The sequence below is a fragment of the Podarcis filfolensis genome, assembly GCF_964270895.1.
Source record: "Podarcis filfolensis genome assembly, chromosome: W".
NCBI classification, from domain to species: Eukaryota; Metazoa; Chordata; class Lepidosauria; order Squamata; family Lacertidae; genus Podarcis; species Podarcis filfolensis.
Genome location: NC_139619.1, coordinates 42,103,295 through 42,130,513, shown reverse-complemented (window position 1 = coordinate 42,130,513; position 27,219 = coordinate 42,103,295). Strand labels below are relative to the sequence as shown.

At 51.8% G+C, this 27,219-nt stretch overlaps 1 protein-coding gene across 1 annotated transcript in view; it reads left to right on the top strand.

Annotated features, from left to right (window-relative positions):
• Positions 1–9,751: 9,751 nt before the first annotated feature.
• LOC310753750 (inositol polyphosphate 5-phosphatase OCRL-like) overlaps positions 9,752–27,219 on the top strand; it is a gene marked incomplete at both ends in the record, with an annotated part of 76,396 nt that continues 58,928 nt past the window's right edge. The window contains 2 exon segments of the mRNA XM_083595095.1: positions 9,752–9,946; positions 13,637–13,823. Of these exon segments, the coding sequence (XP_083451221.1) occupies positions 9,752–9,946; positions 13,637–13,823 (382 nt within the window).

Sequence of the window (27,219 nt, the reverse complement as noted above, 5' to 3'; positions counted from 1 at the left end):
ATTGACAATATTGTTGATCTTGTTTTGCTTAGTAGCCTGTAGGTTGGAAAGGTTAGAGAGTTTCTTGTTTTTCTGTTTTTTCAGTAGCTCCAGTTGAGAGTGGTAAATGTTTTGTTTTTCCTTTTGGAACTCTTGCCAAGCTTGGTGGTTCCTGATAGAGTTGTCCAATACAAGGAGTTCCTCCTTTATTAGCTTCTGTTTAGAGTAGAGAACGCTGATCAGATGTTTGAGCAGCTTCTTAGAGAAAGTGTTGCATAGTTTTCTTGCATATTCAGTGGGATACGTGGATTGTAGAGGGTTCTTAATTCTAAGACCCTTGGGTATAATGTCCAGGTTCTTGCATTTAGTAAGAAAGAAGATATCAGTCTGTACCTGTGCAAGTTTCTTGGTGAGGTTGATGGACTTCCATTTCATGCGGCTCAAAATGTGGTGCCTTCCATAGTTCCAGTTACAGATAGGTAGCCGTGTTGGTCTGCCATAGTCAAAACAAAAAAATTTTTTTTCCTTCCAGTAGCACCTTAAAGACCAACTAAGTTAGTTCTTGGTATGAGCTTTCGTGTGTATGCACACTTCTTCAGATACACTGAAACAGAAGTTGCCAGATCCTTCTATATAGTGAGAAGGTGGGGAGGGGTATTACTCAGAAGGGTGGTGGGAATGGGTGATTGGCCAACACGGCTACCTATCTGTAACTCTTCTTTTGATCTTAATGTTATCAAGCAGTCTCTTGCCTTATTCTTCCTTTGTCTTGTACCAAGCCTAAATGCACTCACTATCTTGAATTCATCCTTCTCTAGGCCCTGTTGCCAAAAGTCCAGAAATTCTTTTGTCAGGAAGTCCGCCAAGTTATCTCTCTCACTTTCCGGAACTGATCTGATCCTTAAGTTTCTCTCTTTTCTTTGCAATTCGATCATAGACAAAGTCAGATCATGATCCTCCAATTTCTTAATGACCGGTGGTATCCTCTCCTGGGTAGCAGCGGCAATTTCCTTTGCTTCCTCAGCAATCTTTCGAGTTGTAGCCGAGTCCTCCAAAAGTCTTACAATAGTCTCTGTATTAGAATTTACCTTCCTTCCCAATTCATCGATACTTTTCGTGTTCAGGTCAATTTTTGCTGAGACCTCAGCCACTTGTTTATTAGTTTCCGCAACTTGTTTACTTGTCTCTGTTCCCTGCTTCGTTAAGTATTCCAAAGATACATTAATTTTGCCAAGTGCCTGTGCCAGAGCATCTTCTGTTGACATAGCTCTTACTTTTGTTTGAGAGGCAGCAGCTGCACCCGTGCCTCCGGATGTTGAAGCTCTCCGCTGGTGGGAAATATCAGTCTTGTATTGTCTACCAGATCTTAAGCTTCTTTCTTCAAATTTCCCCTTTTCTTTATCCATAACACTCTCATTCAGAGCCAAGGTCACGTCCTAAACTTGTACTTTTGTTTTAGAAAGGAAATTTCCACTGGCTCTCACTTCTAGTGGCTTAGTTGTTATTGTTGCAACAAAGTCTCCACTAGGGGGAAAAGTTCCAACTTCACTTTGAAATTTTATAACCAATGTCTCTTTAAAAAACCCCTTTTCTCCAATTAGCCACAGTTTCCAATTTATCTTCAATGCTATTTTATGTAAAAGTCCATCCAAAGACACTGTATCTTTACACAGAGTTACTGCTACAAACAATCCCAATGTGCTGACAGTCCACCATTCAGTTTCCCTGTCAAGGCAGTCCGACTCCAGAGATCAAGGCAGCGGATGTTCTTTTTAAATTCGTTCCTTTCTTACAGGCATAAAAAGTTCAATTTCCACCCCCCTTCGCTCCTGCCAAACGGTGGGGAGAAATGCTCTTCCAAACGATAGATTACTAATTTCAAGAAAATATTCACTCTTAAGTTACAGCTTACAGTCACTTTGCTTTAGATTGTCTACACAACGGGAAGGCAGACTTCCTTTTTGTACCTTTCCCGTGCTAGTGCCAAAATTCTTGTTAATTTAATTTCAATTTAAGTCCGTTAATCCTACTCACGAGTAGTTGCTTTTAAGTCCAAATTCTTGGGAAGAAATCAGCGCTCTCCGATCATGGCGATGCGGCTTCACTCAACAGGCTGGGTAGACGACCCTCAGCACCGCGCCGCTCACCCGCTGCCGCTCCGAAGCCTTTAAAAAGGCTCCTTTGCGGTTTTGGGGGGCGCAAAAGGTGCCCGCCGGGTCTCCTCGTTCACAGGCTTCCGCGCCTGTGATTTTTAGGGGTCCCCGCTTTGCCGTAGCGGCAGGACCCGAACCCGCTGAGCAGACTTCCCCCGGAGCTCGGGGGAAAATCCGCCATTAATCGCTGGCGCTGACCGGAAGTCTTCGGGGCTGAGGAATTTCAAGGAAGCTTTCGACTTACCCCTACCTACACCTACCTACCCACTGAACGAAGGAGCAAGAAAGCAAAAGGCAAGTTCAGCATTCCAGAGTTTTCCAAATGCCATGGCATCTCAATGGGGCTCCCTTGCCAATTGATGGTAAAGCAAGCCATTGGACAGGCCATCATGCATGAGGACAGTTTTTTGAATGGATTTGAATCACACTTTGCCTTTTTTCTAATTCAAGATAGTGCCTCACGGAAGCAGGGAGCTTTGCAGAGTCCTTTGGAGACTGTGGAAAAGATTGCGCAAGAGAGAGGCTTGGCACCAGAAGAAATTCATAACTTGCTGAACATCGCACTCAGTGCCAAGCTTGGTAAAGAAAACATGTTTGGGCTTCTCTTTCCCCTTGGCAACAAAGTATGTCAACGGAGCTGCATTGCCCTGCCTTCTCCCTTAACAAGAACCGGGGCTGCTTCGAGCTTGTGAGAAATTATCAAGAGTGAAGATGTTCAGAATGTTAAGCAGTGTCTTTCAATGTCTTGCAGGCACAGTGATAAGCACTAGGCTACTGAAGACTCTGATTCCCATTTCCGTAATAACAGAGGATTCTCTTCTTTCAGCTGTGTCTTGGCTCTGTGCTCGCAAGTGTTCTAGTGACTTTCAGGTAACTTGGAAAGCATGGTAATGATGTCTTGGTTCTGAAGAATGATATTTCCCCCAGTCTGACTTAGTTATCCTGGTGATGATTCAGCTAGATGTTGTACACGCTGAGCATATTCCAGAAGGGGTTTGTTGTCTTGGCCTTGCTTTGGCTTACTGAGATCTGTCTTCTCCCTATAGGTGCTCATTCTAAAATGGATAATTGTAACGTTTGACTTCATTGATCAGAAGGAAAATATGAATGCTCTCTATGGTTTCTTCTTCCGCTTCTTACAATATGAGAAATTGGTAAGATAAAAAGGAATGTGTTATTTTGAAGGAACTCGCTTTTATTCCGACATTAACCCAAATCAAACAATAAAGAGTACTTTCTGACCACACAACAGGACACCATGTGAAAAGTGGGGCCTTAAAAATACCTCTCCCATTTCCTTCCTTTTCCTGTCTTGTTCCTTCCCAATGGGCGCCGGTCGCAGCGCCCCCCGGGTGCACGGCATGTTCAGGCAGGCAGGCAGGCAGGCAGGCAGCTATCCGATGTCGATCCCGCCCGTTCCTCCCTCCACCCCCCTCAAAGACAGCCGCGCAGGCAGCTATCCGATGGAGGGAGGGAGGGAAATCCTGTTCTGCATAGCTATCAATTCGGGTGTGATAGTCTTATGTTTGCATACTTATGGGAAAATAAAACTAAGTTATTCTAGAGCTTGTATTTGTGTGTATTCATGGTATTATTTGTAGACCCAGTAGATGGCAGTGTGGTGTGGAGAGTGTTTTTGGCAGCTCGTGAAAGGATAGAGGGTGGAACGTTGACCGTTCAAAGGCACTATAAGCAAGATATATATATCTCGCCACATTTTCCTAGCTACGTTTCCCCATAAAAGTATACACTCGAATACATTTGTATCAAATACATTTGGAACAAGTGATTGTTACATTTAAGGAACATTCTCTAGGCGATGAGTTTGGGGGGAAATACAAAAACCCATTCGGATACATTTGGATACATTTAGAAAAGTACAGCATTTTGAGGAAAAATACATTCAGATCCATTCTTAAAGTCAATGAGAAAGATACAGCAAAAAGGATACAATACGATACAGCGAAAAAGGATCCATTCCCCAAGGCACCATTGACCTTCTTGTAGGGTGTGAAGGCAGAATATGATCTATTTGATATTGGTAGGGTCCTTCTCCTTCATTCCCCTCTCTGACCCTGACTCTCTTACGACACAGGGACCATCCCAGAGTGTGGGCACAACTTTTGCCGGTCCGGCCTGATCCAGTGCAGCGGGGCAAAAAGGAGGCTGGCTTCCTGTCCTCAAGGCCGAGTTGGAGTCCAGAGAAGGAGCCTCATCCGCAATCGGCAATTGGCTACCTTTGTCGAAGTAGCCAAGACTCTCAGTCTTCCAGAGGGAAAGGAGGAGTCTGTGAGAAGCACCAGGAGCCCCTGAAACTCTTTTGCAAGGAGGATGAAGCCCCCATCTGTGTGGTTTGGGGCAGATCCAAGAAGCACCAACACCACGAGGTGATTCCTCTGGAAGAGGCTGTCGAGGAATACAAGGTACCTTGAGGGGGAGAAATAGCTGTGTATTCTTCTTGGCAGGTTATCTTCTTAATTCTCAGATCCAGAGTAGGCATGGTATTAATAGGTGGTTGTTTATTACCTTAGAAGCAGCCAAGGGGAAGCCTGAGGGCTGCTGGGATGGCTGGGAGGAGGGAGTCAAAGTCTTTCTCTCTGCCAGGGGGGCCAAGGGATCTTCCCTTTGAAATACAGCAGCTTCATGGGACCATGGCAGGGAGAGAAAGGGTTAACCTCATCCACATCCCCCAGCAAGGTTGCTTTGTACATATTTAGAACACTACAAATGTGAATTGCACATACACAACTGTCAGGGGACTGCCATCGGAGCCAGAGGCGGAGGGAAGGCTCCAGAGGGATGCCGGAGAGGGTCCCAGCAGGCAGAGAGGCAGCCCATCTGCTGGGGAAGGAAATCAGCGTAACACCAGTGGAGAAGGGGGGCAGATGGGGGAATCGGAGAGGAGGCTCCAGGACTCTTCACTGGAGACCAGCGGAGAGAGCACGGGTGCTCCGCTGCCCACACCCTCCCTGCACAGAAGACTTCCACGCAGGGAGAGTAGGAGGAGACTTGGCGTCAAAGAACTTCTTTGCTGGAAGAAGTTCAAGAAACGCCCACTGACGAATTCTGCCAGCGACTGAAACAGCCACAAAGTGAAGGGCTGTCCAGACAGAAAGGGTTCAACCAGGTAACCTAGCCAGGAGTGGCGGCAACTTACGCACAAGCAACCCCTATAACCATTACAGCAATCCGTCAGTCCCCGACGTTGCTTGTGCGCAGCTACAGGGAGGCAGCATAATGAGCCAAACCAGAGAAGCCGGAGGGACGGAGCAAGCAGCTGGAGTGCAAAATCTGGTAGAGAGGAACCGAGATTTGGAACAGCATGTGGCTCTCCTGACAGCGCGGCTGGACAAAAGACGGACTCCGGATGCACAGGTCAGACCCACCCCCATCGCAAGGAAGGTAACGGGGGTGGTACACAAGTTTGGGCGGAAGCCCCAGGACTACAACGCGTTCCGAACGGAAATAGAGTACGCTTTGGAACTGCAGCATAATGACTTTTCTGATGATGGGGAAAGGGTGGCCTATATTGTGGGGCATCTAGAGGATGGGGCACGGGAATGGATCAGGCCCCTAATGGCGACGCAAACTGCTGCCTTGAAGGACCTTAGGTAATTTTTCCAAGTGATGGATGTGATGTATTCCAGTGAAGTGGAGCAAAGTGTGACTCGACGGGAATTGATGGGGTGCAAGCAGGGGAGCCAATCAGTTAGAGACTACTGGTCGCGCTTTGCGATGTTGATCCACCGGCTCGGGTGGGATCTGGACTCTGAACCCATTCAAATGTTGTTTGAGGAGGGGTTGTCCCCAACTGTGAAGGACGAGCTGTCCCGCGCGCCCCGCCCGCAGTCGATGGATCAGCTGACCAAGGCTGTGCTTGCGATTGGAGTGCGGCAGGAAGCGCGGGCTCAGGAGAAACGCGAAGTGAGAGGGGAACGTTGCCATGACTACCGCATTCCTGAAATACCGAGACAGCTTTCCCAGGCGGCTGAGCCAATGGAAATAGATGGCGCGCGCGCGAGGTTTCAAACTCCAGTGAAGGTCGCAAGAGGGAGGGAAAGGATTGGAAAACCACCAAGAAGTGTTTCCTCTGCCAACGGCCAGGACATTTTGCCAGGGTCTGCCCTCAAAGAAAGGCCTGGCAAGGGATAGTGGGAGCTGCTGGCTGTGAGGAGAAGGGGGGAGAAGGGCAGGCGCAGGGAAACGGCAACGCCTAGCTGCCAACCAGCGGGGCCAGCAGCCAGGCCAGCAACCAATAGAAGTGCCCCAGCCTGACCCTCCCAGGGCAGCTATAGCCATAGAAGTGGTGCTAGAACTCCCGAATGGGCACCCAGTCAAGGTGGAGGGGCCGCTGGATTCAGGCAGCTCCTGCAATTTCTTCAGCAGGGACTTCGCTCTAGAGCACCAACTCCACCTGCTGCCCCTGGATTTTCCCTTGCAAGTGACCACCATCAATGGCAGGGAACTTCTGGGAGGGGAAGTGACACACCAGACCCCACCAATGCGAATGAGGGTTTCCAGGCACATGGAGACCATTGCCTTTCATGTAGCCACACTGGCAGGACCCCCAATAATACTGGGGATGAGCTGGCTGGCACTGCATGATCCAGTAGTGTCATGACATCAGCGGTCAGTCACCTTTGGGTCAGCTTACTGCTTGGAACACTGTCTGGGGGGGGGGGGAGAACCCAAGGATGACAGTGGCCAGGGTGGCTGGGCTGGCTGTGGAGCCAAAAGGGGAGGTGCCACCACAATATGCTGACCTGAAGGAAGTCTTCAGCGAGAAGGAGGCGGATAGACTACCCCCCCATAGGCCCTTTGACTGCCAAATCAACTTACTCCCAGGGGCTCAGCTGCCGGTGGGTAAGCTGTATGCCATGTCTGACCAGGAGATGCAGGAGTTGCGGCAATTTATTGACAAGAACCTGAAGAGAGGGTTCATAAAAGAATCAAAGGCGGTGGGGGGCAGTCCGGTGTTCTTTGTGGACAAAAAGGATACTAATCAGCCCAGGCTCGTTGTGGACTACCGGGGCATCAACCTGGTGTCAGAACCCGTGACTTTCCCAATGCCCAGGATTGACGACATTTTAACACGGGTGAGGCAGGGGAAAATTTTTACCAAGCTGGACCTCAGGGGAGCGTACAATTTGATTAGGATGAGGGAGGGGGACGAATGGAAAACCACCATGTTCACCCCCCTGGGGGCCTTTGAGTACTTAGTTATGCCATTTGGATTACAGTCGGGCTCCGCCTGCTTTCAAGCTTTCATGCACCACGTGTTGGGGTCCCTGCTGTACAAGAACTGCGTAGCCTTTTTGGACGACGTCTTAATCTATTCGGACAATGAGAAGCAACATGTCAGAGACGTCAGGGAAGTGCTAAAGAGACTGCAGAAGCACCAGTTGTGGGTCAAGCTGGAAAAATGCCAATTTCATGCCAGAGAGGTCGAGTTTCTGGGGTACAAGTTGTCAGACAAGGGCCTAGCTATGGACCCAAGCAAAGTACAGGCGGTGCTGGAATGGAAGGCCCCCAAAACCCGGAAGGACGTGCAGAGGTTCCTAGGGTTCAGCAACTTCTACAGGAAGTTCATCAAGAACTTCGCCCACTTGACAGCGCCCATCACAGATTGTCTCAGTAGCAAAAAGAAGTTCACCTGGACAGAAAGTGCTCAGCAATCCTTTGAAAGACTGAAGAAGGTGTTCGCTTCGGAAGAGCAGCTCCTGCACGTTGATCTGCAGAAGCCCATGAGGCTGGGGACCGACGCGTCAGACCGAGCCATCGGAGCGGTACTATTGCAGCCAGGGGCCCAGCAGGGCTGGAGGCCGTGTGCCTTTTTCTCGAGGAAGCTGAGCAAGTCGGAGCAAAACTACACGGTGTATGACCGTGAACTGCTTGCGATCTATGCAGCGTTTCGCCGATTGAGACATCTGTTAATAGGGGCGCAGCACAAGATCCAGGTTTGTACGGATCACAAGAACTTGGAATACTGGAGGACTGAGCGAGTACTCAACCAGAGACAGATTCGATGAGCACAGGAGTTCTCCAAGTTTTCCTTCGAGATCCGATACGTGCCGGGAGAGGAAAACGTAAGAGCAGATGCTCTCTCCCGGAAGCCGGAGTACATGGAAGGAGAGGGACCGCCGGAGATCCGACACGTGTTCCCCGAGAACCGATGGGTGTGTGGGGGAGCGTTGGTTGGGAAACGAGAACTGGTCGGGCTTACTAGAAACGACGGGTTCGCTCAAACTAAAATCAGGGAACTCCGGGACGGAAGGGAAAACCATGGAGGGTTTGAGGAAAACGAAGTGCTACTGTACTATAAGGGGGCGCTGTACGTACCGGGGGAGACCTTGAGGGGGAAGGTACTCAAACAACTCCACAACAACCCAACAGCGGGGCACTTTGGACAGCACAAAACCATGCTGCTTGTCACCAGGCAGTTCTGGTGGCCAAGGGTGAGGGAAGATGTATGGGAATATGTACGGGGGTGCGACCGCTGTCAGAGGGCAAAGGGGGAGAGGGCGGCCCCCGCAGGGTTACTGGAACCCTTACCCACGCCGGGAAGACCCTGGGAGGTGGTGTCCATCGATTTTATGACAGATTTGCCTATGGAGAGAGTCAGAACTTACAGGGTTAAGAAGTTCTGAGTGACGTCTCACATTCAGAGGCGGGCATAGAACACTGGGAGTGTCTGACTACGCTGACACGCAGAGTGAGTCTAGCCAGATCCGGGAGAGGATCAAGATGGGAGCCGTGTCTCCGGGGAAGTAACGATTTGTTGTTTTTGTAAGAGAATAAAGCTATTTGTAAGATAAGGAAGAAACTGAGCGTCGACTTGATTTATTGAGCACACAAGGCATCATCGGCTCTTGCTTCTGTCGCTGTGCTAAGCTCTGCTAACTGCAGCTGGGGGTCCGGAGCAGAGACACGCAGGCGGAAGCGTGTGGGCTCCGTGGGCAAGCGAAGCTGCCAGTAAATTTCTCCAAAGGTTATGGGGGTCAGCTGACGCTGTGAAGCAAGCCAAGTCCGTGCCGGTGTGTGCGTGCTGCAATCTCCTGCCAGGGAGGAAAGCTGAAAGCCGAGACGCTGAAGCCAGCTGTAGCTGGGAGCTGTGCCTAGATCGTGAGGCAAGGAGCTCGCTGGAGGAGCTGTGCTGTACCGGGTGCTGGAGAAGCTACTACTGTTTGTAAGTAAGCTGGGCCCCGGGGAAGAAGATGGCAGACAGCCATGAATCGTACTCCGTCCCTTTTGAAAAGCTGGACGGCAAGAACTGGGAGGAGTGGAGTAGGAAGCTCAAGGCCTGGCTGGTCGCCAAGGGTCTGTGGGAAGCCGTCCAACAGCCTCCGTTACCCCAACCAGCAGCCGGAGCTTCGGCAGCAGATATTGCGAGCGCACATGCGTCGCAGAGAAAGAATCAAAAGGCCCTGGGAGCTATAGTGCTCAGTTTGGAGGGGTCGCAACTGCCATTGGTTGAGGGGCTTGAGACTGCGCAGGAGGCCTACCGTGCACTGGAGAGAGTGCATCATAGAACAACAGCTGGGGCAAAGATACACACCACCAGACGCTTGTTTGAGATGAAGCTGCGTCCTGGGGTAAGCATCAGAAAGCATGTAACCGAGATGATTTCTGTGTTCAACCAGCTGAGATTGCTGCAAGTGGATTTTTCAGAGGAGCTGAAAGTGTATATTTTGCTCAGCTCTCTGGACAAGAGTTACGACAATCTGTGTCTAACTCTGGAGTCGATGGACCCACAACAGCTGGCGATGGAGTACATCGCAGGACGTTTGGGGGATGAAGAAGAACGTGTTGAGAGAGTCAGAACTTACAGGGTTAAGAAGTTCTGAGTGACGCTTCACATTCCTAGAGGTGTGTTTAGAACACGGAAGTGGGAGTGGTCGGTATCTCTGAGAGAGAGGAAAAGACACACGCAGTGTGAGTCTAGCCAGATCCGGAAGAGGGTCAAGATGTGTGCGCTGTCACCGGGAGAGTAACGATTTGTTGTTTTTGTACGAGATTAAAGCTACATGTAAGATAAGGAAGAAACCGAGCGTCTGCCTGAGTTATTGCTGCACACAGAGGCTTGCTTCTGACGCTGTGTTAATCTCTGCTAGCTGGAGCTGTTGCCCGGAGACTTCAGCAGAGTCACGCCACGGAAGCGTGTGGACTCCATGGGGCAAGGAAGCTGCCAGCAAAGGTCCCAAAAGGTTATGGAAGATCAGCTGACGCTGTGAAGCAAGCCAGGTTCGTGCCGATGTGTGCTGTGTGATCTCCTGCCAAGGAAGAGGGCAGTGGAGAAAAAGCCGAAAAGCCGAGACGCTGAGAGGAAAGCCAGCCAGCTGGGGAGCTGTGCCTTTGATCATGAGGCAAGGAGCTCGCTGGGAGGAGCTGTGCTGATACCGGGTGCCGGGAGAAGCTGCTACTGGTCGTAAGTAAGCTGGGCCCCGGGGGAGAAGATGGCAGAGAGCCATGAGTCGCGTGCAGTCCTTTTTGAGGAGGCAGACGGGAAGGAGCCCTGGGTCGAGTGGCAGGCACTGAAGAAAGTGGGAGCCAGACCAGAGGGGGCTAGACGCCAGCCTGAGGGACGCCCAGAGGGGGCCAGATGCTGCACAGAAGCTGGGGAACGCCCAGAGAGTCAAGGAGGGGCTGTGGGACGCCCTGGAAGCCCAAAGTGGGATGGAGCCGTGTCAGGAAGCTGCTGCGATGCTTTGACACGCCAAAGTGACAGGCAGCCGTGTGCTGGAAAGCTGCTGAAAGCTGGGAAGAGGAAAGCAGTGGCTAGCTGTTCCTCTGGAGGCTGTGCACCTAAGTTTGGGGGTGCAGGCCAGAAAGGCCAGTCCAAGGGTCTTGAGAGTGCCAAGGCTGTTTGGCAGGAGCTGGAGAAGGTTTGCAGAGAAACCACAGAGCTGGAAGCCAAAAGCCACGTCCCCAAGCCTCAATGCAGAGAAGCCTCTAGGAGTGCTGCTGGCAAGAGTGGGGGGGCACTGACGTCCAAAGGCAAGTTTGTAAAGTTTTCCATTCGTCGCTGTTTTGTTTGCGGTTCTCCGGAGCACCTGCGCCGAAGCTGCCCACAAAGAGAGAAAGGGCAGGAAAGTCCCAAGGACATTTCCCATGGGAACCAGCCCGGGAGAAGAGGCCAGCGTGGAAAGTCCCAGGGTCGGCCGGAAGGGGAAGGAGGCGCTTATCAGATGTTTGCGTCGATGGCTGTTTTGAAAGACGCCGGTAAAGGCCCTAAGGAGGGGGGCAGAAGGAACTCTGTTGCAAAGGCAACGAAGGACAATGTGTTACGTTGGGTCATTGACTCTGCTGCAAATAGACATCTCGTGCCTGAGGCACCTGATGTCCAGATAAAAAACTGCAGAGCTGTTTCAGCTGAGAAAACAGTGTGTTTTGCTGATGGATCACAAAGGCTTGTAAAAAAGTCTGGGAATGTTTACCTTGTTTTCCTACAGGCGCAGCTGGAAGTCTACGTGGCGCCGGGACTGAATTGTTGTCTTTTGTCTGTACCGTGTCTTTTACAGGAGGGGTACATGGTTTGTTTTGAGAACAATGTCTGTACAATTTCCAGAGGGGGGAAGCAACTGGTACGTGTTGAGAAAAATCAGAACAACCTCTTTGTTCTGGAAACTCCACTGGAGGAAAAGGGAGTGGGGAACACTCATGTTTCATGTGCATGCGTGTGGCACAAGAGGATTGCACATGGGTCTTGTGATGACTTGCAGATGTTATCAGAATGCACCAAAGGGTGCAAGGTAAGAGAATGTGGTGCAACCCTAAATTGCAGGGCTTGCAGGAAAGCCAAGAGCAAGGGATGCAGTTATCCCAGGGTGGAGAGGGTAACCACAAAGCCTTTTGAGCTTGTGCACGCAGACCTGTTTGGGCCTATGCCTCAGCCAAGTCTGGGCAAAGCCAGGCATCTGCTGATTTTGATCGATGATTATACTAGGAACTCCTGGGCTTTTACCCTGAAATCGCAGGAGGAAGCAACGCAACTGATCAAAGATTGGGTTGCGGCGGTGGAACAGAGGTTCTCCACCAAGGTGCAAGGTTTCCAGTGTGACCGTGGTTCAGAGGTCACTGGGTCTGCTCTAAAGAGTTTCTTTCGCCAGAGGGGGATACGTCACAAGGTGACTTCGCCTCAGGAAAGTGGCGTGGCAGAGCTGAGGAGTAGGGTTCTGGTTCAAGTTTCAGAAGTCCTATTGGGTGACTCTGGGTTGCCTCACAGTTTCTGGGGGGAGGCAGTAAAAACGGCCAATTTCACGATGAACAGGTGCTACAATGCAGTGGTAGGTGACACCCCATATTTCTTGCTCAACGGACAGAAGCCACAGGTGCATTTCTTCCGTTCGTTTGGTTGCAGGGCCATGGTGCCTGTACCAAAGTGGTTGCAGCAAGAGGGTGGTCCAAGGTACCAGGAAATGATCTTCTGTGGGTATGAGCCCGCGACAAAGGGGTGGAGATTTGCGTACCCAGAAGGTGATCAGACCAAGCTTCTGGTCAGTAAGCATGCTGAGTTCAAAGAGCAGCAGGGAAATAGTCCAAGGCGCAAAGTCAGCCATGACATCGTCTCAGATTGTTTGTCTGAATCCGAATCTGAGCAGGAGGGAGAGCCAGGTAATGGTGATCTGGTCGATGATCAGGATCAGCACCAGGGGGAGGCGTCTCCACAGGTTGTGAAAGGAGTGTCCAAGAGTGAGCCCTCATCTCCTGTTAGAGTGATGGAGAAAGCTCACAGACGGGTCAAGTCAGAGGGGGAGGAGTCTGATGAAGAAGACGCTCTTGCTGGCCCCAGTGGGTCAGAAGAAGAACCCCAGTTTGTGCCCAGGCGGTCTTCACAGGCAGCAAAGGGAATTCCACCTGAGAGGTTTCGAGTCACAAATGCGTGGGTTGGTCTCGCACAGTGCGAACCAGAGATTTGTGAGGAGACTCAACAGGCAGGTGGGAAGGTGAGGGACACACAGAGGTCTGTAAAGGTGTGTTCACCAGTCCTCTCAGAATGTGATGCGAGAGGGGGTGTTGAGAGAGTCTGAACTTACGGGGTTAAGAAGTTCTGAGTGACGCTTCACATTCCTAGAGGTGTGTTTAGAACACGGAAGTGGGAGTGGTCGGTATCTCTGAGAGAGAGGAAAAGACACACGCAGTGTGAGTCTAGCCAGATCCGGAAGAGGGTCAAGATGTGTGCGCTGTCACCGGGAGAGTAACGATTTGTTGTTTTTGTACGAGATTAAAGCTACATGTAAGATAAGGAAGAAACCGAGCGTCTGCCTGAGTTATTGCTGCACACAGAGGCTTGCTTCTGACGCTGTGTTAATCTCTGCTAGCTGGAGCTGTTGCCCGGAGACTTCAGCAGAGTCACGCCACGGAAGCGTGTGGACTCCATGGGGCAAGGAAGCTGCCAGCAAAGGTCCCAAAAGATACACACCACCAGACGCTTGTTTGAGATGAAGCTGCGTCCTGGGGTAAGCATCAGAAAGCATGTAACCGAGATGATTTCTGTGTTCAACCAGCTGAGATTGCTGCAAGTGGATTTTTCAGAGGAGCTGAAAGTGTATATTTTGCTCAGCTCTCTGGACAAGAGTTACGACAATCTGTGTCTAACTCTGGAGTCGATGGACCCACAACAGCTGACGATGGAGTACATCGCAGGACGTTTGGGGGATGAAGAAGAACGACGCATCAGAGAGGGCAAAGCTGGTACGGGCGGCTCTTCAGGATCCAGAGGGGCCAGACCAGCAGAGTGCTCAGTTCAGGCTTTTTCCACTCGTCGCTGTTATGTTTGCGGTTCCCCTGAACACCTGCGCCGCTGCTGTCCACAGAGAGAGAAAGGGCAGGAAAGTCCCAAGGACATTTCCCATGGGAACCAGCCCGGGAGAAGAGGCCAGCGTGGGAAGTCGCAGGGACGGCCGGAAGGGGAAGGAGGTGCTTATCAGCTGTCTGCTTCCATGGCTGTTTTGAAAGACACCTGTAAAGGCCCCAAGGAGGGGGGCAGAAGGAACTCTGTTGCTAAGGCAACGAAGGACAATGTGCTACGTTGGGTCATTGACTCTGCTGCTAACAGACATCTCGTGCCTGAGACACCTGGTGTCCAGATAATGAACTGCAGAGCTGTTTCAGCTGGGAAATCAGTGTGTTTTGCTGATGGGTCACAGAGGCTTGTAACAAAAGCCGGGAATGTTTTTGTTTCTTTCTTGCAGGCGCAGCTGGATGTCTACGTGGCGCCGGGACTGAAACATTGTCTTTTATCTGTACCGTGTCTTTTACAGGAGGGGTATATGGTTTGTTTTGAGAACAATGTCTGTACAATTTCCAGAGGGGGGAAGCAACTGGTACGTGTTGAGAGAAATCAGAACAACCTCTTTGTTCTAGAAACTCCACTGGAGGAAGTGGGAGTGGGGAATGCTGGGAAAGCTGGGAAAGCTAACATTCACACTCATGTTTCATGTGCATGCGTGTGGCACAAGAGGATTGCACATGGGTCTTGTGATGACTTGCAGATGTTATCAGAATGCACCAAAGGGTGCAAGGTAAGAGAATGTGGTAAAACCCTAAATTGCAGGGCTTGCAGGAAAGCCAAGAACAAGGGATACAGTTATCCCAGGGTGGAGAGAGTAACCACAAAGCCTTTTGAGCTTGTGCACGCAGACCTGTTTGGGCCTATGCCTCAGCCAAGTCTGGGCAAAGCCAGGTTTCTGCTGATTTTGGCAGATGATTTTACTCAGAACTCCTGGGCTTTTTCGCTGAAAACGCAGGAGGAAGCAACGCAACTAATCAGGGATTGGGTTGTGGAGGTGGAACAGAGGTTCTCCACCAAGGTGCAGGGATTCAAGTGTGACCGTGGTTCAGAGGTCACTGGGTCTGCTCTAAAGAGTTTCTTTCGCCAGAGGGGGATACGTCACAAGGTGACTTCGCCTCAGGAGAGTGGCGTGGCAGAGCTGAGGAGTAAAGCTCTGGTCCAAGCGACAGAGATCCTATTGTGTGACTCTGGGTTGCCTCACAGTTTCTGGGGGGAGGCAGTAAAAACGGCCAATTTCACGATGAACAGGTGCTACAATGCAGTGGTAGGTGACACCCCGTATTTCTTGCTCAACGGACAGAAGCCGCAGGTGCATTTCTTCCGTTCGTTTGGTTGCAGAGCCTTGGTGCCTGTACCAAAGTGTCTGCAGCAAGAGGGTGGTCCAAGGTACCAGGAAATGATCTTCTGTGGGTATGAGCCCGCGACAAAGGGGTGGAGATTTGCATACCCAGAAGGTGATCAGACCAAGCTTCTGGTCAGTAAGCATGCTGAGTTCAATGAGCAGCAGGGAAGTAGGTCAAGGCGCAAAGTCAGCCATGACATTGTCTCAGATTGTCTGTCCGAATCTGAGGAGGAGGGAGAGCCAGGTAATGGTGATCTGTTCGATGATCAGGATCAGCACCAGGGGGAGGCGTCTCCACAGGTTGTGAAAGGAGTGTCCAAGAGTGAGCCCTCATCTCCTGTTAGAGTGATGGAGAAAGCTCACAGACGGGTCAAGTCAGAGGGGGAGTCGTCTGATGAAGAAGACGCACTTGCTGGCCCCAGTGGGTCAGAAGAAGAACCCCAGTTTGTGCCCAGGCGGTCTTCACGGGCAACAAAGGGAATTCCACCTGAGAGGTTTCGAGTCACAAATGTGTGGGTCGGTCTCGCACAGTGCGAACCAGAGATTTGTGAGGAGACTCAACAGGCAGGTGGGAAGGTGTGGGACACACAGAAGTCTGTAAAGGTGTGTTCACAAGTCCTCTCAGAATGTGATACGAGAGGGGGTATGGAGAGAGTCAGAACTTACAGGGTTAAGAAGTTCTGAGTGACGTCTCACATTCAGAGGCGGGCATAGAACACTGGGAGTGTCTGACTACGCTGACACGCAGAGTGAGTCTAGCCAGATCCGGGAGAGGATCAAGATGGGAGCCGTGTCTCCGGGGAAGTAACGATTTGTTGTTTTTGTAAGAGAATAAAGCTATTTGTAAGATAAGGAAGAAACTGAGCGTCGACTTGATTTATTGAGCACACAAGGCATCATCGGCTCTTGCTTCTGTCGCTGTGCTAAGCTCTGCTAACTGCAACTGGGGGTCCGGAGCAGAGACACGCAGGCGGAAGCGTGTGGGCTCCGTGGGCAAGCGAAGCTGCCAGTAAATTTCTCCAAATTGCCCAAGTCAAGGGGGAAGACAGCAGTCATGGTAGTAGTCGATCTACTGACGAAAATGTGCCATTTCATAGCTTGCTCACATGCGGTGACGGCAGAGGAAACAGCCAGGTTGTTTGTGGATCACATCTTCAGGCTGTATGGAGCTCCCTCAAGGGTCATCTCAGATCGCGGGTGTCAGAGCTGCCCAAGGTCCCAGCTCACAAAGGACCAACGCTGCTTCGTTGTTAGGTACAAAGACTTTATTGAAGTTCAGTTTCACTTCCAGAGCCGCAGCGCGCAGCTCTACGTCTCAACTGTTAGACCGCCGATGCTCCGTCTGAGTCTCCTCCCCCCTGACACCAATTTAAGATTCTAGCCTTACTCCACCTCTTCCTCAGTTCCTTCCGCCTCTGATTCCGCCTGGCCGTTGGGGTCTCGCCCTTTCTAGACTCTTCTGACGCTGAGTCCCCTGAGCCTTCCCCCTCCCTCCAGCGGGCTTTAGGAGCTGGTTCCCCATCCGGGTCTCCTGCTGTTCCCCGCGCCTGTACATTTGAACTCGGCGCGCGCGCCCAGCCGGTAACTTTTCTCCTGACCGTTTCACTGCTGCTGCTGTCACTGCTTCCCCCTCTGGGGGGGGGCTAGCTGCAACTGACCTCCCCTCCGTTGGAGGCGTGGTCAGCCCTGACTCACTCTCTCTCCCTGCTGGAGGAGACGCTGGCCCTGACACATGTGACTCTTCCCCCCCACTACGCTCTGGTGGGGAAACTGGTCCCTATCCCCCACTGCTGCTTTGGGGTTCCCCTCTGTCTCCTTGTTTCTGGTGCGTCCCCCCTGGGACCCCCCTTGCCCTGACCGTTGGCGCCCCCTTCTGGGAATCTTCTGATTCGCTGGAGAAGCTCATGGAATCTCTTGGGCCACTGTCATACTCCCCTACGCTGCCCTCGGATTCTTCCCCTTCGCTCTCCATTTCCTCTCTCCCCAGTGCTCCTGCTCCTGAGTCCCTGACAGCAGGAAACAATTTACTTCCCGGTTCTGGAGGAAGCTCATGAGCTTGCTGCAGGTCGAGGTGGGCTTCTCGACGGCGAGACACCCGGAAACCAACGGGCAAGCAGAAAGAGCGAACAGTATACTCCAGCAATACCTACGCTGCTATGTCAGCGAGAGATAGAACGATTGGGTAGAGAAACTAGCGTTGGCTGAATTTGCATACAATAACGCTGAACATGTGTCCACGGGAATGAGCCCGTTCATGGCCAATTATGGGTGTCACCCCAGGGCCTTCCCGTGGAGGGGGGAGGAAGGAAGGAGTGGTTCCGCTCCTTCCTCCTGGGCCGTGTTCAGAAAGTGGTGGTGGGGGATGAGTGTTCAGACCCCTGGGCTCTCACTTGTGGGGTGCCTCAGGGTTCTGTCCTCTCCCCCATGCTTTTCAACATTTACATGCAGCCGCTGGGAGAGATCATCAGGAGGTTTGGGCTGGGTGTATGCGGATGATACCCAGCTCTACCTCTATTTTAAATCAGAACCAGTGAGGGCGGTGAAGGTCCTGTGTGAGTGTCTGGAAGCGGTTGGAGGATGGATGGCGGCTAACAGATTGAGGTTGAATCCTGACAAGACAGAAGTACTGTTTTGGGGGGACAGGAGGCGGGCAGGTGTGGAGGATTCCCTGGTCCTGAATGGGGTAACTGTGCCCCTGAAGGACCAGGTGCGCAGCCTGGGAGTCATTTTGGACTCACAGCTGTCCATGGAGGCACAGGTCAAATCTGTGTCCAGGGCAGCTGTTTACCAGCTCCATCTGGTACGTAGGCTGAGACCCTATCTGCCTGCGGACTGTCTCGCCAGAGTGGTCCATGCTCTGGTTATCTCCCGCTTGGACTACTGCAATGCACTCTACGTGGGGCTACCTTTGAAGGTGACTCGGAAACTACAACTAATCCAGAATGCGGCTGCTAGACTGGTGACTGGGGGCGGCCGCCGAGACCATATAACACCGGTCTTGAAAGACCTACATTGGCTCCCAGTACGTTTCCGAGCACAATTCAAAGTGTTGGTGCTGACCTTTAAAGCCCTAAACGGCCTCGGTCCAGTATACCTGAAGGAGCGTCTCCACCCCCATCATTCTGCCCGGACGCTGAGGTCCAGCGCCGAGGGCCTTCTGGCGGTTCCCTCATTGCGAGAAGCAAAGCTACAGGGAACCAGGCAGAGGGCCTTCTCGGTAGTGGCGCCCGCCCTGTGGAACGCCCTTCCAGCAGATGTCAAAGCGATAAACAACTACCTGACATTCAGAAGACATCTTAAGGCAGCCCTGTTCAGGGAAGTTTTTAACGTGTGATATTTTATTGTAGTTTTGGTTTTTATGGAAGCCGCCCAGAGTGGCTGGGGAGGCCCAGCCAGATGGGCGGGGTATAAATAATAAATTATTATTATTATTATTACCTGCGGCAGAGCAGTTTGTGGAAGAAATGGAAGCCTTGCACCAGCAACTCAAGATGAACTTGGAGCGGGCCAAGGAAGTTTACAAGAGGCAGGCAGACAAGCACCGTCGGGAGGGGGAGGCCATACGGGTGGGAGACCGAGTGTGGTTGTCAACCCAAGGGTTACCCCTTAAGGGAGGGTGCAAGAAGTTGCAGCCGAGGCGGCTGGGACCTTTTGAGGTAACACAGCAGGTGAACCCCGTGGCATTCAAGCTCAAGTTGCCTGACAGCATGAAGATACATCCGGTGTTCCATAGGTCCCTACTCTCACCGTACAGGGAGGCGCGGGAATTTCCAGGGCGGAAGGGAGGAGTCACCACCCACCCGCGGGTAGAGGAGAGGGAACACCACAACCAAGCCACAGAAATACTCGATTCAAGGTGGCGAGGGCGCCAGGTGGAGTACTTGGTAGCTTGGGAGGGAGAACCCAGGTCAGAAAACACGTGGGTTCCCGCTGAGGCAATCAATGACGGGTATCTGGTTAAGAGTTCCACAGCCTGTTCCCAGATAAACCAAAACCACTAGCAAGATTCTGGGAGGAAGAATTTGGAACCACAGACGACGAAGAGGACTTTGTTGGTTTTCCTGCCTCCGAAGAGGAAGGAGGGGAGGTGTCAGAGGGAGAAGAATCAGACTGGGAGGCCCACCCCGCGGGAAGAGATCGGAGCGGGTGGGAAGCGGGTTTTGAATCCTCAGAGGAGTCGGGCCGGGGGTGGAGGGGGTCCTGGGGGGGAGGTGGATGTCAGGGAACTGCCATCGGAGCCAGAGGCGGAGGGAAGGCTCCAGAGGGATGCCGGAGAGGGTCCCAGCAGGCAGAGAGGCAGCCCATCTGCTGGGGAAGGAAATCTGCGTAACACCAGTGGAGAAAGGGGGCAGATGGGGGAATCGGAGAGGAGGCTCCAGGACTCTTCACCGGAGACCAGCGGGGAGAGCACGGGTGCTCCGCTGCCCACACCCTCCCTGCGCAGAAGACTTCCGCGCAGGGAGAGTAGGAGGAGACTTGGCGTCAAAGAACTTCTTTGCTGGAAGAAGTTCAAGAAACGCCCACTGACGGATTCTGCCAGCGACTGAAACAGCCACGAAGTGAAGGGCTGTCCAGACAGAAAGGGTTCAACCAGGTAACCTAGCCAGGAGTGGCGGCAACTTACACACGAGCAACCCCTATAACCATTACAACAACTAAGTCCATGTCTCCTTTGACTAGCAGGATGCCTCCTCAATACCCTGCAAAGCAGATAGCAGCAAGGGGTCAGCTGCAAGGGGGTGGGGACTGGTGGCCAGTGTTATAAGGAAAAAACGGCTCCTTTTCCCTTCTGGGGTACCTCAGAGCCCACATAGAGTCCTTTGGTAGCTTCTCTGTCGGTAGGAGAAAATAACAGAGGCCAACCAGAGAATACTGAGAAGCAAAGCAGCTAGTAAGCCAGATCTTTATTACCTGTTGCAACAGGGTCTCACCCCCCCCCCCACGCAGGAGGGAGGAAGAGACCCCAAACCAAGTCCTTCTATAGACATTTGAAATTGCCCACCCTGGAGCCCAAGACCACCCCTCCATACATCATACATACATCACAGAAGGGGCGGCCTACAGCAGACTCCTGTCTGGCAGGAAACCTGTTGATGGGTTTACCTGTCTGTTCATGGGTTTACCTGCATATTCTTTTGTGATGAGAACTACTTACGGTATTTATGTATGTGTTTATATCTTAGACCTTCTAATTCTCCTAACACCAGGAATTGACCAGATGGTGCAGGATGCCCCCCCCCCAGTATCTGTTGGAAGCAGATTTAGGAGTGGGGGGTGGAAGCACCTACTGGTGGGGAGCACACTTCTTCTTGGGATGCTTCCTCCTCCTCCTCCTCCTCTTCCCACTTCTCGCTGGGGCCTCAAGATGAGAAGTCAGGCTGGAAGTCTCCTCGGAGAAGACAAAGGAGCAAGCATGGCTGCCTTTCCTCTTCTCCAGACCAGTTAGTTGGACTAGAAACCTTTCCCATCCCAGTTCTGCAGTGGTTTTCAAGCAGTGTGCTGTGGCAGCTGGGGTGCCTTGAATGATGGTCGGGGTGCCGCGGGAGACACTGGCCTCTGTCCCTCTTTCCTTCCCTCCCTCCTCGGATGCCATCTCTGCCTCCCCAAGGCTTGCCCAGCTGTTCTCCCCCAGAGAATGGTGCCTCTGGGGCTGGCCAGGGGGTGTGGGCTGCCAGGAGCTGAGGCGGCCTCAGAGGAAGCAAGCCAACTGGCGAGGGGCCCTTGCTGTTGGGAATGGACAGGCAAGTCCCAGGCCCCTGGGGGGCAGCGGGGGCAGCTCAGAGACCAAGAGGAGGACTCCTAAGGAGAGGGGAGAGGAGGCTGAGAGAGCACTCCGCAAGGGAGGCTGTTCAAGAAAGGGGGAGGGGAGGCAAGCAAGGGGGGACCTAACTGGTCTCCTGAGCCCCACAGGGGTGCCGCAGAAAGAAGGGAGTTGGTCCAGGGAGCCGTGGACCCCAAAAGGTTGAAAACCTCTGTACTTTTCTTTCCTCCAGTCAATTACTTTCCTATTATAGCAAGGCCACTGGACCCAAGAAGCCAGTAGAATATTCATCTCCTCTCTTTGTCGCCGCCTGGAGATTCGGAGGAAAGCGAGAGGGGAAATTCTGGCCTATCAAGCAGACCTGGACAAGGAAAGCAAAGACCTCCTTGGAAGTGTCCCTCTTGTTACTAGTGAGGGAACAAGCACTTCAAGAAGCAAGTCCGGACTGAGGAGGGAGGGGGAAATCTGCCCATTTCAACTTCTCCCCATTTCATCTTTCTCCATATCAGTTTGTTATTTATTTATTATTCTGAAAATGAATCAAATGCTAGGGTGGCTACCTTCTCGTATAAAGATTTTGATACGTGCTTTACCCTCATAAATTCATTTTTTGTGAACATTACCTGGCTGGGTCAACCTTGAGAAATTCAGAGGTGTGAATTTCAAAAGATTGCTGTTTTGGTCTCCATATTTTTCCAAGAAATGCGAATTAGGTAAGTTCTCCTTTGAATGCAGCTAAATGGAGTTTATTTCCCATTGTTGTTCATTATGTGAAAATAATAATAATAATAATAATAATAATAATAATAATAATAATAATAATAATAATATATTCTTTATACCCCGCCCATCTGGCTGGGCCTCCCCAGCCACTCTGGGCGGCTTCCATAGAAACCAAAAATACAGCAAAATATCACACGTTAAAAACTTCCCTGAACAGGGCTGCCTTAAGATGTCTTCTGAATGTCAGGTAGTTGTTTATCGCTTTGACATCTGCTGGAAGGGCGTTCCACAGGGCGGGCGCCACTACCGAGAAGGCCCTCTGCCTGGTTCCCTGTAGCTTTGCTTCTCGCAATGAGGGAACCGCCAGAAGGCCCTCGGCGCTGGACCTCAGCGTCCGGGCAGAATGATGGGGGTGGAGACGCTCCTTCAGGTATACTGGACCGAGGCCGTTTAGGGCTTTAAAGGTCAGCACCAACACTTTGAATTGTGCTCGGAAACGTACTGGGAGCCAATGTAGGTCTTTCAAGACCGGTGTTATATGGTCTCGGCGGCCGCCCCCAGTCACCAGTCTAGCTGCCACATTCTGGATTAGTTGTAGTTTCCGAGTCACCTTCAAAGGTAGCCCCACGTAGAGTGCATTGCAGTAGTCCAAGCGGGAGATAACCAGAGCATGCACCACTCTGGCGAGACAGTCCGCAGGCAGATAGGGTCTCAGCCTACGTACCAGATGGAGCTGGTAAACAGCTGCCCTGGACACAGATTTGACCTGTGTCTCCATGGACAGCTGTGAGTCCAAAATGACTCCCAGGCTGCGCACCTGGTCCTTCAGGGGCACAGTTGCCCCATTCAGGACCAGGGAATCCTCCACACCTGCCCGCCTCCTGTCCCCCCAAAAACAGTACTTCTGTCTTGTCAGGATTCAACCTCAATCTGTTAGCCGCCATCCATCCTCCAACCGCTTCCAGACACTCACACAGGACCTTCACCGCCCTCACTGGTTCTGATTTAAAAGAGAGGTAGAGCTGGGTATCATCCGCATACTGATGAACACCCAGCCCAAACCTCCTGATGATCTCTCCCAGCGGCTGCATGTAAATGTTGAAAAGCATGGGGGAGAGGACAGAACCCTGAGGCACCCCACAAGTGAGAGCCCAGGGGTCTGAACACTCATCCCCCACCACCACTTTCTGAACACGGCCCAGGAGGAAGGAGCGGAACCACTGTATGACAGTGCCTCCAGCTCCCAGACCCTGAAGACGGTCCAGAAGGATGTTATGGTCGATGGTATCAAACGCCGCTGAGAGATCCAGCAGAACTAGGAAACAGCTCTCACCTTTGTCCCTAGCCCGCCGGAGATCATCAACCAGTGCGACCAAGGCAGTTTCAGTCCCATGATGAGGCCTGAATCCCGACTGGAAGGGATCCAAATGGTCCGCTTCTTCCAGGCGTGCCTGGAGTTGTTCGGCAACCGCTCGCTCAATCACCTTGCCCAAGAATGGAAGATTTGAGACTGGGCGATAGTTGGCCATCGTGGCCGCATCTAAAGATGGTTTTTTAAGAAGCGGTTTAATAACCGCCTCTTTCAGCGGGTCTGGGAAGGCTCCCTCACGGAGGGCAGCATTCACCACCCCACGAAGCCCATCGCCCAGTCCTTCCCGGCTAGCTTTTATAAGCCAGGATGGGCAAGGATCCAGGAGACAGGTGGTTGGTTTCACTCGTCCAAGCAGCCTGTCCACATCCTCGGAGGTAACAGATTGGAATTGATCCCACTCAACTTGACTAGACAGAACTCTAGCACTCTCCCGCCCCGGCCCTGCTCCCACGGTGGAGTCTACTTCTTCCCGAATCTGAGCGATTTTATCTGCAAAAAACTTTGCAAAATCATTGCAGGAGAACATGTGGCCCGTACTGGGCCCCGATGTTGCAGGTGGTTCCGCTAAATTGTGAACCACCTGAAAAAGTCTCCTGCTGCTGTTTTCTGCAGATGCAATAGAGGCGGCGAAGAAATTCTTCTTCGCCGTCGCTATCGCCACTTGGTAGGCTCGACGTTGAGCTCTAACCTGTGTCCGGTCAGATTCGGAATGAGTTATCCGCCACTGGCGCTCTAGCGTCTCAACGATTGTTTCATTGCTCTCAGATCCGTGGAAAACCACGGGGCTGTCCGGGCTCCATGCAATCGGAGAGGGCGCTTCGGAGCCAAACAGTCAATAGCCCTGGTTAACTCCACATTCCAGCGGGCCACCAGGGAATCAGCTGAAAGGCCATCAACATGGGATAAAGCATCCCCTACCACTCTCTGGAAACCATTTGGATCCATTAAGTGGCGGGGGCGGACCATCCGAATTGGTCCCACCTCCCTGCAGAGGGGATGGGTCGCAGAGAAGTCCAGTTGCACCAGGAAGTGATCTGACCATGGCACTTCTTTCGTTTCGCTTTTACTTAGTGTCAGATCACCAACATCCATAGAGGTAAACACCAGGTCCAAGGCATGTCCGCGGCTATGGGTTGGGCCAGACTTATTCAGGGACAGCCCCATGGAGGCCATGCTTTCCACGAAGTCCTGAGCGGCCCCTTGTAAGGTCGTGTCGGCATGGATGTTAAAATCCCCTAGGACGACCAAGCTAGGTGTCTCCAGGAGAACATCCGCCACGACCTGAAGCAGCTCGGGCAGGGAATCCTTGGTGCAGCGGGGAGGTCGGTACACCAAAAGGAATCCTGTACTGCCCCTATTGCCCAACTTCCAGAACATGCACTCGGAAAACTGGGTCTTCCCAATAGGACGCCTGGTGCAAACTAATGACTTCCTAAAAATCACTGCAACCCCCCCTCCCCGCCCACATGGCCTGGGTTGCTGTGCGTAAGAGAAACCTGGTGGACAAGCAGTGGCAAGGACAGGCCCATCTGCTTCATCCAACCAAGTCTCTGTCACACATGCCAGGTCAAATCCTCCATCCATGATCAAGTCATGGATGGCAGTGGTCTTCTGAATCATTGACCTGGCATTGCACAGCAGCACCTTCAGGTCATGTGGGTATCCCTTGCTGATTCTAGTATCCATCCGGTCAGGACCAGACCCGGAGGCAGGAATAGTCCTCAGACAACGACTAAACCTGCCCCCTCTGTAATGACATGGTCTAGTCTTAGCGTAACTCCTCCTCCTACCCGTGATCACTGAGATCGGTTGCCCCAGGGCATCCCCCCCTGCGGGACATGCCCCAGCCATTTTGTGGGCTGGGGCCCACTCCCCGGCAGCCCTGACCCCTCCCCCTAACAACAAAATAACACCTTAAACAAACAAATAAAACCAATAAAACAATACAAACAAAAAAATGTAAAAATTACAAAAACATCAAAATAAAAAATAATTCCCCAAGCCCAACCAAACATCCATCCCACCCCCACCCCCCACATACAAAAAATCCAAAAGAATTTTTTAAAAAAAACATTTAAAAACACTCTGTGCCCCTCCGGCAGTAACAACTGTCCTAGTGAGGCCTGTCAGGCCCCGCCCTGGGCCAGGTGGTAAGTGGCAAGAGCACGGCCCTCAGGCACTCACTCAGGGGAGTCCTCCTGGGCAGCGGCAGCAAGCAGTCCTTGTGAGGCTTCAGGCCCCACCCTGGGCCAGGTAGGTGGTAAGCGGCAAGAGCAGGGCCCTCAGGCACTCACTCAGGGGAGTCCTCCTGGGCAGCAGGCAGCAGGCAGCAAGCAGCACGCAGTCCTTATGAGGCTTCAGGCCCCGCCCCAGGCCAGGTGGTAAGTGGCAAGAGCAGGGCCCTCAGGCACTCACTCAGGGGAGTCCTCCCGGGCAGAAAAGCAGTCAAGGAGAACCCTGAGGACTTGTGAGCTGAGAGGGTGGAAGCAGTTCAATTCAAATCCTAATTCTCTTGCCGATGTTTTGAAGGCTGACCATCTTCCTCACTCAGACCTGCTATGAACCGGAGAGGAGACTGTGGAGAAGTTGAGACACCTGCGCCAGTTCCAGGAGGAGGAGGAGGAGGAGGAGGAGGAGGAGGAAGAGGAAGAGGAAGAGGAAGAGGAAGAGGAAGAGGAAGAAGAAGAAGAAGAAGAAGAAGAAGAAGAAGAAGAAGAAGAAGAAGAAGAAAAGCGTCTGCTGAATCATGTGGAAGAGGTGGAGAAGGAGATTGCAGGGAGAAGGGATGAGCAGCTGGCCAGACTCTGCAGGAAACTCTCCTCTCTTGAGAGGATCATCCAGGTGGGGGCCACTAGGTGGCGCATCGGAAGATGGCTGACAATAACATCTCTCCGACCCATACGAGGTAATTTGGAGGCTATGATGGGGGTAATTAGCCTCCTTAACCCCCCCAGGATTGTGGGGGGGACGGCCCTTGCCTGCTGTGCCCTATACCACCCCCGAATTTGTGGGGGTGGGGGCACTAGGCACAAAGCCCTCCTGTGGGATTCCGGCACTCCTGGATGCCGTCCCTGATTCGCGCCGCTAGTTGCAAGCATCTTCAAAAGAAACAATTTGGACGAGATAAATTGCACATGCTTCAAGAAAAAAGGGGAGTAAAGACTGCTGACAGAAGAGATCTCTGATAACAAGACAAGAATAAAATATGAGAAGATACGTCAAGATACGGTATGACAAATGACTGAGGGGGGAGGGGGGAAAAAACCTGCCTTCCTTTTTCTTATGTGATTTAACAAGAATCCCCTCCCCTAATGAGTCAGAAACTAAGGACTTAAGCTGTGGATTTAAGGCTGTGTGGAGATAAACTTTCGAACCAAAGCAATGTTTCAAGATGAAGCTGGAAAGCTAAGAGTTTTGGAATGACGCAGTTAAAAATGCCGTCGCCATTTTGGGAGGCATTGTTGGAGCTCTTGGGTCTGGGAGGAGAAAGAGAGAAATAGAGTTGTTTACATATCATGGATCAACTCCTCGGTGGGACTTAAGAGCGACAAATGCCAAATTCATGATGGAAAGAGCGATGCTATCTACGAAGGAGATATATGGAAACCATCTGGACTTAGTGGAGGAACGGGAAATCCACACAGGATTATTATTTTGCTTATCGGCTTAAGGAGACTAACAGAAGAGATCGTAAAGGAAAAATAGAAATTATATGAACAAGATATGATGTGGAATGGGACTGATTTGGACATTAACGCAGTAATAAGAAGATGATTTGAATCCCCCTTTGGATCTTGAAGTATGGGTTCCCCCAACAAAATTTAAAAATTTGGCTTTGTAATTATGTGATGTGATTTAATTTAATGTGATTGGCCAGTTAATAAAAATTATTTTAAAAAAAGAGAGAGAGAGAGGATCATCCAGGTGATGGAGGAAAAGGGTCAGCAGCCAGCGAGTGAACTGCTGCAGGTAAGACGGCTCCAGGAAAAGGCTGCCTCCCATCCTTTCTGTGCCCCTTTCATGTACGCAAGGAGTGTAGGGGCTCAGTTGACGGAGCCTCGAGTCAGCTTTGTAATGGACAGGAACACCCCAGAGACC